The sequence below is a fragment of the Thamnophis sirtalis genome, unplaced genomic scaffold (assembly GCF_051295495.1).
Source record: "Thamnophis sirtalis isolate CommonGarterSnake01/CBP01778 unplaced genomic scaffold, rThaSir2_p1.2 scaffold_2, whole genome shotgun sequence".
Lineage (NCBI taxonomy): Eukaryota > Metazoa > Chordata > Lepidosauria > Squamata > Natricidae > Thamnophis > Thamnophis sirtalis.
The window spans coordinates 130561000-130573709 of record NW_028261382.1 but is presented as its reverse complement, the minus strand read 5'-3'; the positions used below and the strand labels follow the sequence as shown (position 1 = coordinate 130573709).

At 41.3% G+C, this 12710-nt stretch overlaps 1 protein-coding gene across 1 annotated transcript; it reads right to left on the bottom strand.

Annotated features, from left to right (window-relative positions):
- Window positions 1-3212: 3212 nt before the first annotated feature.
- Window positions 3213-10386, bottom strand: HEY1 (hes related family bHLH transcription factor with YRPW motif 1). Its single transcript, XM_087706924.1, has 5 exons — window positions 10045-10386; window positions 9254-9329; window positions 9057-9140; window positions 8867-8948; window positions 3213-6295 (listed from the first exon to the last, which is right to left on the bottom strand). Exons 1-5 carry the CDS (start codon window positions 10131-10133, stop codon window positions 5712-5714), a joined length of 915 nt encoding a protein of 304 aa, XP_087563050.1. The 5' UTR covers window positions 10134-10386; the 3' UTR covers window positions 3213-5711.
- Window positions 10387-12710: the final 2324 nt, after the last annotated feature.

The window sequence follows — 12710 nt, the reverse complement described above, 5'->3', positions numbered from 1 at the left end:
TTATAACTGCAAATGGCCACTAAACGAGCATTTGTTAGATGAGGACTATCTGTATAGTATACTGCCTTTCACTTGTCATCTCCCCTAAGCACAAGTTTATCCTTAGTGATTTAAAACTAGACCAAAATCAATGAGACTTAAGTTACTCAGAGAAGTAATTGAACTAATCCCAAATCAGTCTTACATATTTCAACCAACTTTAAGACTGGATTTAAAGAGCCGAGGTGGCGCAGTGGTTAAATGCAGCACTGCAATTCTGCAATTCGGCTGTTCAAATCTCACCGGCTCAGGGTTGACTCAGCCTTCCAACCTTCCGAGGTGGGTAAAATGAGGACCCGGATTGTTGTTGGGGGCAATATGCTGACTCTGTAAACCGCTTAGAGAGGGCTGAAAGCCCTATGAAGCGGTATATAAATCTAACTGCTATTGCTAAATATCATTCTTAGCCATTGTTTAACAATGGCCTATTAAGCAAAACAGAAACGTATCTGTATTGGGTTATTTTACCCAAACAATAACTAATCTTCATTAATACCCATACTTTACAGTTCTTGTCTTCAGTCATCACTTACATCTTCTGTCCATTCATTTGTCCTCAGGAGCATCTTCCATTTGTAACAGAAATATAAGGAACATAAAACAAGAAAGTCCGGTTGCCTCCTGTAAAAGCACCTTTGGGACAATCATGTCCTGGATGACTGAGAATCTCTATAGACTTTTAGCTGTACAATTTGGGATGAACACCCTTTGAATGGTGTGGGAGTAGGAATGGATTTCCAGAGAAAAATTGCAGACTACAGGAACCACGAGCACCACTCAGGTGACCCTTAAGACACAGATAAACCTCCAACTGCTTCAACGACCTTCTTAAAACAGCGGTGTCAAACTCAATTTCATTGAGTGCCACATAAGGGTTGTGTTTGACGGGGGGTGGGAATGTGGCCAGCTTGACATTACTCATGTTGGAGGTGCCTATGTTGGCCCAAGCGCTCTACCAGTGAAAATGGAGTTGGGAAGGGCAACATGTGGTCCTCCCGAGCTCCATTTTCACTGGAAGAGGGTTGAGGGAGGATGCTGCAGCTAAAAATGGAGCTCAGGTGGGCCACACACGGCCCTTCCGAACTCTGTTTTTGCTGGCAGAGGCACTGTGGGCCAGTCCTTTGCTGTTTCCAGGGTGGCCCCATGGGCCTTGAGTTTGACACCCCTGATCTAAAAGGATGTAAATGACCCGCTGTCTGCAAGGAATATAAATCCTTCCATTCCCCACTATCCTACCACAGCTGAAGAAGCATCTTGGATGAGAAGTGCAACATCTTCAAAGAAAAAGCAAGAAAATTCAGTTGCCTCCTGAAAAAGCACCTTTGGGACAACTATAAACTGGAGATTGGGAATCTCTATAAACGTTTAGGGAACATAAATGTTGGGATAGGAAAGTGTCTTAATTTATATCTTATATAACACAAAAAACTTGCTACAGTACTACTCATTTATTAAATCTGGGAAATGTGCATAATATCATTTTACTGGGTCCTACTATCAGAATTCAATAGTAGTTTTTTTCTCTTAAAACAAGGATGGGAAGAATCCAGATTTTCTGCTTCTACATAAAGCAATTTTCTGTAACAAGATTTACTATTATAAAATACATTAAGGTTCGGGAAATCTCAGCAAATGGATTGTTTTCCATTTAGAATCCAATTTCTCCACCAGGGTCCCAAGGTTAATGCTTTCTCACTCCCCTTAATTCACCCTGTGTGAACTTGTGAGGAAGTTATTCTCTTAATTGATAAAGGAAGAATGTCCAGATGTTTAAGATGTGAATCTTTCACAAGTTTATAATGCACCATTATATTGTCAATGTTTTTGCAGAGCCAGGCTACAGGAATAAATTGATTGATGGGAAGTAGCAATGGCTGATTCAAACACATAAACGGGATTGCTTTGAGGGGAAGTTGGGAGGTTATAACTTTTATTTCCTTTAAAAGCTATTTTAATACACAATATCTTTCATGTGTTCCCTGCCTAAAAATGGTGAAACACCATGCTGGTTTCCCTGAAAACAAGACAGTCTTATTTTCTTTTGACCCCTGAAATAAGCACTTGGCCTTATTTTTGGGGAGGTCTTATTATTTTTGAGGTGCAGGTGGCGGCGAGTGTGGTCACCTCATGGCTGCTGCCATGTTGCAATATTTTCAGGGAGGTCTTATTTTCTGGGGAGGTCTTATTTTCAGGGAAACAGCGTAGTTTTCAGCACATAACAGCCCTCTCTCACAGAATTCTTGTGTTGCTAGTATGTCATCTTGAGCTCCTGTACAAAAGGCAGAATATAAGCTTAAATATAAAATATAGTGGCTTAGAATTTTCAGATACTATTGGGGATCTAATACTGGAACAATGAATTGTCTGGGATTTATTTTTTTTATTACACCAGTGACTGCAGTAACAAGATAGGTGAAAAGATAGATTGTCAGATAATAGATGGAGATGATAGAGAGTTGGTTGATAGGATAGAGTTGATATAGATAATAGTTTCAATACAAGATTATCCTCATTCATTGCAATTGTCCAAACATGATTGATGTTTGTTAGTGTTTCGTTGTTTTTCTTTAATTATAGACCTTGTTTACCAACTGCCTTGTCTAGTTACAACGGTGCTGAAAAAATAACTTTGTGACCAACGCACACATTTCCAACCTTCACAATCTCTCTCCCTCTCTCTCTTCAGCATTAGTCATTTAGCATGGATTTTTCTGTGCCTGGCCTGATCTTTTTTATCTCTTTCCAGAGCAGAGAGATTGCTTAAACAAGCAATCCCTTTAAGCTAGTGGTCCCCAACCTTTTCAGCTATGTGGACTGGCCAGCAGAGGTGGTGAGAGGAGGAAAGGGAATAAGTATGTAGGAACACTATGGTGGATACACATGAAAAGATATGACCTAGTGCTGGCTGTTTGCTACCATGCTTCTGGTTCCCAGAAGCAAGCACATTAGGTAAACAACCAGTGTCAGCTCATTGTGGTCCATGTGTAGGGCTCACTGTTTCCCTCTAACTCTCTTGTGATCCCTTTCTTTCAAATGAATGTTAATGCAGACATTAATGCCATTTATTTCTAATTATGGATGTGCATTCCAAGTTCCTGTACTGGAAAGGAAGCAACTCAGAACTCAATTTACACGTTTTAACTGAAATCTTGTTAGCAACTCAAAATTTTGCATGCTTGCCTTGCCTGCTGCAATACTCCTTGCATACGAGTATTTTATTTAACCAAGGTTCCAGTAACACAAGGTTGAACACATCTGATTTAGAGTTTACATTATTTAATATGCAATCTGTAAAAAATAAATTGTTGTTATTGTAGAGAACTCACATTAAATACACTTCTTAACCAAACAATTAAAACATTGGTGCATAAACAATTCAAATCGCTTTAAAAATGGTTCACGATACATATTTTCTTTGTAAGCTCTGGCGAAGTAAGGGCACAAAATGCAGTAGAAAATAACACACAAAGCAACCCCAAACAATAATTACAGTAATGGTGTAACAGGTTGAAAAGTTTTTCCCCTTGTTTAATGAAATAAACCTTCCATCAACTTGATTGTTCTTATTCTTTTATTTAGGCACAACACAAGTATAAAAGTATTCAGGTCCAACTGGGTGAAACTGTTGAGCATCTTTAAGGAACATAATAAGATTCTTATAAAACCAGCCCAAAATATATACAACAGTCCTTTCCAAACTGAGGAAATCATTTTTAATACCCTCAGTTTTATTTTGTTTCCTCTTTCCAACTCCTCTTTCCAAAGTTCAGTGAATACATTTTGTATAAGAAAAAAGTATCTGCGCTATAGAGTAACTATTTTTATTGATGATGTTAAGGTTCATCTGCTTTGTGATCCCAAAGTAAAATTCTCAAATTCTATTTTGCAAAAGCTTTGGTTATGTGAAAAGGATAAATTATACAGCTTTAAACAAATAATCTCTTTTAAATTATTCACAGTATTCATTTTGCTAGTACTTTTAAATGGATATATGTCACATTTCTCTGTATATTTTGTTATGGACTAAAAACTTCAATTTCAAGATGTTAGGGAGCACTATATGTATAAATAACCATGAACTATAAACATGGAAAGCCCTGTAACACTGCCGAATAAAACTTTAGTTCTGAATTACTGAAAGATTAAGGAAAGTCTTCAAGTTTCTCAAAACTGGCTAATTATACCTTATGCCCTATCCATCTTTTTCAGGAATGACTAAATTTCCATGGATGCTCTCAAACCTTTTTGTTCTGTAATTTACAACTGATGGTGTCCAACTTTTTCTCATCACCAGCAGAACTACCCTATCAGTGGAAATCCTTATTTTTTTCTTATATCCTTTCCAAGGGAGATCAATTGCATGTTGAAGAGAAGCCAACATGACAGTATCCTTGCATAGTTCCCATTGTTATATCCGAGACTTTATATGACACACTGTAACACAGAGATTATGTTTTATTTTTACACTAGTGAGACAGGAGCCAAGTAACTGAGTTCTCCTCTGTTCATCAAACCATCTTAGTTTTGGGAGTCATAAGTAGGACTTCAAGATATGAGACAAACAAAAGGAATTTGGGAAGAACAGAAAAAAGTTACTGGAATGACCTCATGTCCTGCTTTATCAACATGTTAAAAATAATCATATGGAGTAAGATGCTACCTAAATTATTCACACTAAAATGATGAAGTGGTCACCAATCTCTTAACCATTAGATAGCTGGGCTGAATCTAGCGATGTTAATTGCAATATCTCATTAAGATATTTTCATAAATAAGTGGGAAATAGGACTTAGGTAATGCAGCACCAGAACGTCTTTCTCAAAAACCCAAAATTAAGGTGGGGGGGAACCTTTAACGTTAGAAACATTCTGTTTATAAAAACTAGGAAAGTAACTGTAATGGCTTCAAATTAAATTAGTGATCTTAATTCCAACTCACTGAATAAAAGGCACACCAAATCGAATGGAAAATAAATTATTTGAAGTTAGGCACCAAATATGATTCATTTAATGACTTTAACTGCAGAAGCAGAAAATGGGCAGAGGATAAAAACTTCAGTCTATAAACTTTTTGTGACTCTTGCAATAATTTGTTCCAATGAAAAGTGGAATAATTCAGCACAAAAAAAGGCCAAAGCATGGATTATACTGGGAAATACAACAAGCCAACAATGCATGTATTTTGGAATCAGTACAGTGGCTTCATCTAATTTGTCAATAGTTTTGTTCAGAAATATAGAAGTCAGAACATGGCTAAGAAAATATTTTGTTTAAAAATATCTCAGAACTACTATCAAACAATGCAGAGCAACACAGGTGTGTTGAAGTCCTGACAAAGAAAAATAATATATAATATAGACAGAAATTCTAGTTGTTTTAAACCAGTGTTTTCAGACAAATAGGATCATTTGAAAACATGACTAACATCATACAGTAGACAGCATAATTCTTTAAAATTAAAATCTATTATAATTCAAAGATTTAGATAAGCCTCTCAGTCTGCCCTAATAAATGAAGGGAAAAAGAAAAACTCTTTTTGTACACATCCTGTTAAAACTGAAACTGTACCTTTGACACCAAACTGTTAAAAGTATTCAAACTTGTTCAAAGTTGAAAGCTCCACAGTTCAGATGGATATTTACAGTCCCATACACACATACATAACTCTGGTTCTTAAAAGGCTCCAATCTCAGTCCCCCATGGTCTGTAGGGTTTGCCCAGACTGGCTGACTGTGCTGAGGCTGGCGGGCTGAGAGCATTAGGAGACAATAGGTGGAACGAACCAAAGGAAAAGGGGAATGCAGATAAGGAGGCCATGGAAGAAAGTAAAGGAGGGGAGAGCTTAGAAGTAGAAGTGACCACAGGGAGCACTGGTCCAATGGAGCCATTAGGGGGCAGTCTCAAGGAAGAGGACTCGGCATGGGGAGGCACATTTCTGCTCTGGTGATGGCCTTCTGAAGAAGCTGCTGCACCATTTGAAGTGGTACGCCCATTCTGAGGCAGCAATAAAGGATGGGAGATGTGAGGGTGATGTCCAAACGCACCGCCCCAAGGAATCTGTCCAAGCCCACTGTGTGAGCTACTTGCTGCTTCCCGCTGAGAGGCGTAATTATTCAGGTGAGACACAAGGCGGACACGAAGAGGATCAGAGCTGTCCAGCCCCTCTATAATGCTAAGATAGCGGGCTACTTCAGCCAAGCACTCACGAAAACCTAGGCTCCGGTAGTCCATCGCAAGAGCATGGGCGTCAAAATAACCTAGAAGAAAGGATTAAAGAGGGGGGTCATTAGAAGGAGGTTCCTGTCCATTGGCTGGGTTCACAGCTAATGTTCTCCTGTGCTTTTGTTTTAACTACAGATTGATTAATAAGCTGCAATAGCTGTCTTCCATATTGTATTATGCCCTAACCTTAACACATCATGTTCATCTTAGGGCAACGTAGGCACAGGTTCATTTGTCTCTTGAACATTCATTTCATTCAAATAACAATCGCTTTCCCTAAATAAAATACCATTAAAAATCAGAATAAAACTGCAGGAACTGCTGTGCACCCAAATAAATGAGTCCTGAAACTGCATACAGATGTGCTGCATGACAAATAGGTTTTAGCAGTTATAGCAATTACATGCTGCACATGTACCTGGAGTATAACAACTATAGGTAAAGACAGAAAAGAAAAATATTCCCCACTTCGAACTATAGAACGTGTCTTCTGAACTATGAATCTCATCTGTCTCTTCTCTGTTTCCTACTCTTAACCCCAAGCCCAACTTAAATGTCCACAGAAACAAACTCATTAGCAGAACAGATCTTATCTTATTATAGAAGTGAGTGGAAGATGATAGTGTTTGATTCCTTTACAGGAGTACTGTGAATATTACTGAGATTAAAAAATGGCACATGACCCTTTAAAAAAAAATCCTGTAATTTAGTGCATTTTTAATAAGCTACATAACAAAGCTAAGAAGAAAAGTAGCCAGGGCTTAAAATTTTCCAGTTAAGTGATGATGAGATTCAAGGTAGGAATTTGATCTGTGTCTTAATGAAATTCCATGCTTCTGCCAGAAAAAAAGGCCATTGATCCTAATAAATCTTTCGTCCAAGTAAGTGAACCTTGAATGTCATGCATTTTTACTATCCATGTTTACTCAGAAATGAGTAAACCCAACTTGAGTTCAACCAGCACACCAACTGTTTAATTAATCATTGTTTGCTGAATTATCCCTATCCCTTGGGTTCACACAACACAAAAGCCATAATCTCTAAGGAGTCACAATGTACAGTTCAATTCCAGCCTCACTCCGATAAAGGGGCCTCAAGTAAGTGCAATTTTATCTTCAGAAAATCATGATGAACTGGCTACTGTATTATCACAATATAATTAACAAACATTTATGGTCAGCAAAAAAATGCAATCACCACTTATAATCCCCAATCTAGAGCCTCAAATAAATTGGATTAAAATTCCCATACTCTAACCTGTATGGAAATTTTACTCTTACATTTCTGGATGTTGCCAAATGAGAGGCTTTCATCCAAACACTCTGAAGCAACAACTCTGATTTTTAATAAGAGTATTCTCCAGTTAATAGGATGCAAATTACAGCCTGTAAATTGCACTACTGTGTACCACCTTATTATAAGGATGCATCAGTAAACAGTACATTATTGTTAAGAAATTACACCACTTTCTTGTATCCATGCTTTTCTATGATTTGTAACTATACATCTATTACTGTATATCTGTATCCTGCATTGGTTTTTTTTTTACTGGTTAAGAAAATCACAGGATAAAACTACAGCAGTTATCAGCACAGAGATAACTTAAAATAAAGGCATTTAGTAAAAACCACAAAATGTGTATTTGAGACATCAGAGTCTAAATCTTATTCTTTCACACTTGCATCTAAACAGTAGATCCAAGTATATAAGTCACAGGACTTGCATCATTACATGACTACACTTGTTTTCTTACTTGCCCCTACCTAAAATGTAACCAAGAAATAAATAAGAAACTGTACATTTAAATAAAGTGCCTTTGGCACAAATAAGTTATTAGATTGTAGAAAAGGAGAAATTTCTCTGTTTCTGTTTCTCTCTCTCTTTCCCTCTCCCCCCCCCCTCTATCTATCCCCAGTCTATATAAAAAGACATACTTTCAATTTAATGTTTGTGTGTGTGTGATTTCTCCTTTCCTACAATCTAATAATCTATTTGTTTCAAAGGCACTTTATGTAAATTTTATATCCACACACGCGCACACACATTAAATTGAAAGTATGTCTCTTTATTTAGAATGGAACTTAAAGCCACTGAATAGCATGAATATTTCACTTGTTAAGTGCAAACACTGCATATGTTTCTGTTTAGACTCTCATCACATTATGCTAAAGTAGCCCTATTGTACTGTGCAATGCAGTACTAAGTAACCATACTATAAAATGCTCCAATATGGTTTCTTCTTTTCAAGTTTCCAACCATTAATGTTCTTTTCAAAGAAGATTCCATTCCATTTTCATTTTCCACTACTGAAATTTTGCATTCTCCCCACCCACCAAGGCAGCACTCAATCCTCACTGGCCTCTTTTGGGAGTTCTCCCACCAACCTCTTTCCATACAAAAGGTATTGTACTTCTGAGAAATCTCTTGAGCTCCCACAATTACAATAGCATTGCTTAAACAATATCAGGGATACCCTTGGGAGAACACAACTACTTTCTCAGTCTCAGCTTCCAACTAATCCTGTTGATCTGCAGTTCCTATAATTAACCGCCAAGGCAGCCTTTCAATGCTATACACACACACACACACCCCAAAAAAAATCTTACCTTTCCCTCCTGCTGTGTGCAGCATTTTCAGATGATCTACTGTCATCTGCAAGATTTCAGCTTTCTCCAATTTGGCTGAGCCCTAAGAAGGCAAAGACAAATGTCAGTGCAAAGGCGGTTGGGCTCCAGCTAAGCACAAAAAGAACCAGAGAATAAGACTAAATTGCAACACTGGGCTTCCCAAGCTTACCTGCTTTTCAAAAGCACTAGGCACCAGCCTCCTCAACTCAGATAGGCTATTGTTGATCCGATCACGCCGACGCTTCTCAATAATCTGAAAGGAAAGGATGTGTTATTTTTCCCCACCCAGAGGCAATACTGGGCAGTGTGGGGATGGGGGGGGGAGTTTTCACATATCAGAGCAATTCAAAGGGGGGGGGGACTTACGCCTCTACGTCTTTTTCTTGCCAAGATCTGGGAAGTGGTGTTTGGTGACATTGAACCCGGAGCAGAGCTCAAATTTCTAAAAACAGCAAGAAGGAAGAAGTGAGTACAGATCCAACCCAGAAAATGGAACACAATTCCCACCCCTACACCAGACCCACATGTAAGTGTGCAAATGGGTGCAGAATATGCTGATGTTATTTCCAGGTAACTCTGATACCCAACACCATCCATTTCTTCCTGCTCTGAGAGCCAAGATCTGCTTTCCAGTATGTATAATACATACCAGCATGTATTAGTCAGCGGTTAAGTCCTGGGGAAAAGCCTTAAAACCCAGAAAAGCTGCCTCAAGCATGTGCAGAGTGCTCTTTCTTGGCCATAACTTCTAAGTGAAACTGGATACCCACAAGCAGCTGTTTCTCGCTTTACATATTAAGTTCATTCAGAAACAAAATCTTAACTCCAACCTGTACAGCGCTAGCCGGCTTTCTAGTAGAGGTACCCGACTCGAAACCGATTGATTCGGAAGCGAGTTTCGCTGGGTTCGGCTGGGTTTAAGGCATGTGGGCATAACTTTAGCTTTATGATCAGAGCGAGGGGGGCTCTTCCGCATGCCTCCATGGGTGTAGGCGGTGTTGCCTACCCGGAGCCGAGGTGTCACGCAGCATCCACGCCACCCTGGAGCTAATGCCTCGGCGGCGGCAAGTCCAAGAACCAGGGAGCCACCCTGCTTGCTTGCCTGCCAGCCTGCCAGCCTGCCTACACGTGCGACCGATTTTTCCCGGCGCCCTCACCCGTTCTCGTCCGCGCTCTCCTTCTCCACTTCAATGGGTTCGTCCAGCTCGCTGTCGGAGGAGCTGTAGTCCGGGTGTGCCCGCTTCATGCTGCCGGGACCCTCCAGATGCCAGTCCAAACAGAAAGATTAGGACGGGGGAGACGAGTTCCGCTTCCCGTCCGTGTGAATGAGCGAGTGGGTGGCGGTTCCCTGGTGCCAGCTCAGTGCGCTCCTTGCAGCCGCCACCGCGCTCCCTCCGGCTCCGTCTCCCCCATCCCGTTCCCACGCTTCGCTTCTTACCCGAGGGAGGGGTGGGCAGTCAGAGAGGCGCGCCAGGCGCTCCCGGCCGCGTACGACTTCTTGTGTAGCCCTTCGCTCTCCCGCCTCATCTGATTGGTTAAACCCTGCCTGGGCCGCCCAATCCCCGTCAACCCGAAAGTCACTCAACGGCACGCCCTCTCCTACTCCAGATTCTGATTGGCTGACAGCGTTCGGATTGACTCCGCGGCCGAATTCGGGAGCCCTCTGTCCTCTCTCTCTCTCTCTCTCCCCCCCCCCCGCTCTCTTGTGTACCCGCCGCCTCTTCTTCTGCAATTGGCTGGGCCGGAGGCCAGTTGGGCGCTTGCAGAGCCACACGCGTGGCTGGGCGGCCGTGGGAAAGTTGCTCTGTACCCGGCTGGCGGCCAAACGGGGCTGGCGGCGGCGACGGCGCTGAGCGGGGCGTGCATGAGCGGCGGCTGCCGCGTGTGAACCTCCCCTGGGCTCGGGGTGGAGCGGCGATGGCACTCGGGCCGCCGGCTTTGGCTGCCCTGCGCTCTACCACCGGCTTCACAAAGCACCGCCGCTCTCAGCCGAACCGGGGGCGGGCCGAGGCAGGGTTTGGCAACTCCGAATCCTCTGGCCTCCGGGCCTGCCCTTTGCGAGGAATCTCTTCTGGCGAGGACTTCCTCGCAGGTTCAGCAGCGTTTGCCAATTTCAGGCTGTAGTCCTAAACTAGCTCGCTTTAGCAGACATTAATAGAGGCAAATAGAGAGCGCCTCTCGTTTTGTGACGGGGGAACGTCACAGAAGTGCTGTTCGTTGTTGTCTGTTCGCCCATGAGAACGCCACTCGCAAGTAATAAACGACCTATATGCATAGTCCAAATAACCATTTCACAATCAGGCCATCCATTTCTATTTTTTGTAAATTAAGAGTGGCGTGGATATAGGCTGTTGAAGGGAAGATAAACTTGGCTACACTTGAGGGAATTGTTGGTACTCCTTCACTTAGGACCACAATTGAGCCCGGAATTTTATGTTGCGAAGTGAGAAATGTGTTAAGAGAGTTTTGACCCATTTTACGACTTTTCTTGCCACATTTGTTAAGTGAATCACTGCAGTTGTTAAAATTGGTAAGGTGGTTGTTAAGTGAATCTGCTTTTCCCATTGATTTTGCTGGTCAGAAGGTCGCACAAGGTGATTGCATGATCCCAGGACCTGCAACCGTCATAAATGTTAGTCGTCAAGCAACCGAATGTAAACCATGTGACCATGGGGATGTTGCAACAGTCATGTCAAAAATGGTCATGTCACTTTTTACAGCGCAACTGTAACTTCAAATGGTCACTAAGTGAACTGTTGTAAGTCGAGGACTACCTGTAATGAGGTGGCCCCAAACCATCAGAAATGTATCAGAATCCTCACAGATCTGAATAATGATTTAAAAGGTAAAGATTCCACTCGTACATATGTGCTAGTCATTCCCAATTCTAGGGGGCTCCTCTCGATTTAAAAGCCGAAGAGCCAGCGCAGTCTGAAGACGTTTCTGTAGTCATGTGGCCGACATGACTAAACGCCGAAGGCGCATGGAACACTGTTACCTTCCCACCAAAGGTGGTCCCTATTTTTCTACTTGCATTTTTTACATGCTTTCAAACTGCTAAGTTGGCAAAAGCTGGGACAAGTAACGGGAGCTCACTCCGTTATGCGGCACTAGGGATTCGAACCGCTGAACTGCTGATCTTTCTGATCGACAAGGTCAGCGTCTTATCCACTGTTCCCCCGCATCCCTTGAATAATGATTTAAGAACATTCTAATATAGATTGGATTCTGAAGATGAGCTGCTGATCACAAGCAGCAAATTGGAAATTCAGCATTTACTGCTTTCTTGTAGACTGATTCGCTTATACAGCCATGCAATTATAATTCTGTGTCATGTAACATCCAGCTTTCACTGCCACTTGGGTGTTAGCACCCAAAATCTCAAAAAGTAGAAATCCATATGTACATATGCTCATAAAAATATTTGTGTTAAATGGAAATTACATAGAATGATTTTACAAAGAACACATCTGCTTCTATGCTGTGTGCTCTGATTGACCTAAGAGACCTCAGATTCTTTTAGCTTCTCACAGAAACTTCAAAAGGAAGTTATAGAGACAATATCTAGGCATGTTAGCATAAGTACTTGCAGATGAATTAGATAGGCGCCGAAGGGAATTGTTCCCTGGAACTGGCAGGCTATTTTACTAGATCCTAGCCCGATACCTAAGTTTGGCTACTGTAATTGTATTCTATAAGACAACAGACACAAATGAAATTATTTTAAATCTAGCCTGATACCCAGCATTTTTTCTCATTCCCAAACTGTGTGACCAATGGCTTGGCTAATGCAGAGGAGGGAGAGCTAGCCCAACATATCTGA

Excerpts from the sequence above, each read along its gene's own strand:
- HEY1 (XM_087706924.1), bottom strand. The coding sequence starts at position 10,133 with ATGAAGCGGGCACACCCGGACTACAGCTCCTCCGACAGCGAGCTGGAC. Across the intron at positions 8,949-9,056 it reads CTAGTGCTTTTGAAAAGCAG|GGCTCAGCCAAATTGGAGAA; the intron begins GTAAGCTTGGGA and ends TTGCCTTCTTAG. Across the intron at positions 6,296-8,866 it reads GCACACAGCAGGAGGGAAAG|GTTATTTTGACGCCCATGCT; the intron begins GTAAGATTTTTT and ends CCTTTCTTCTAG.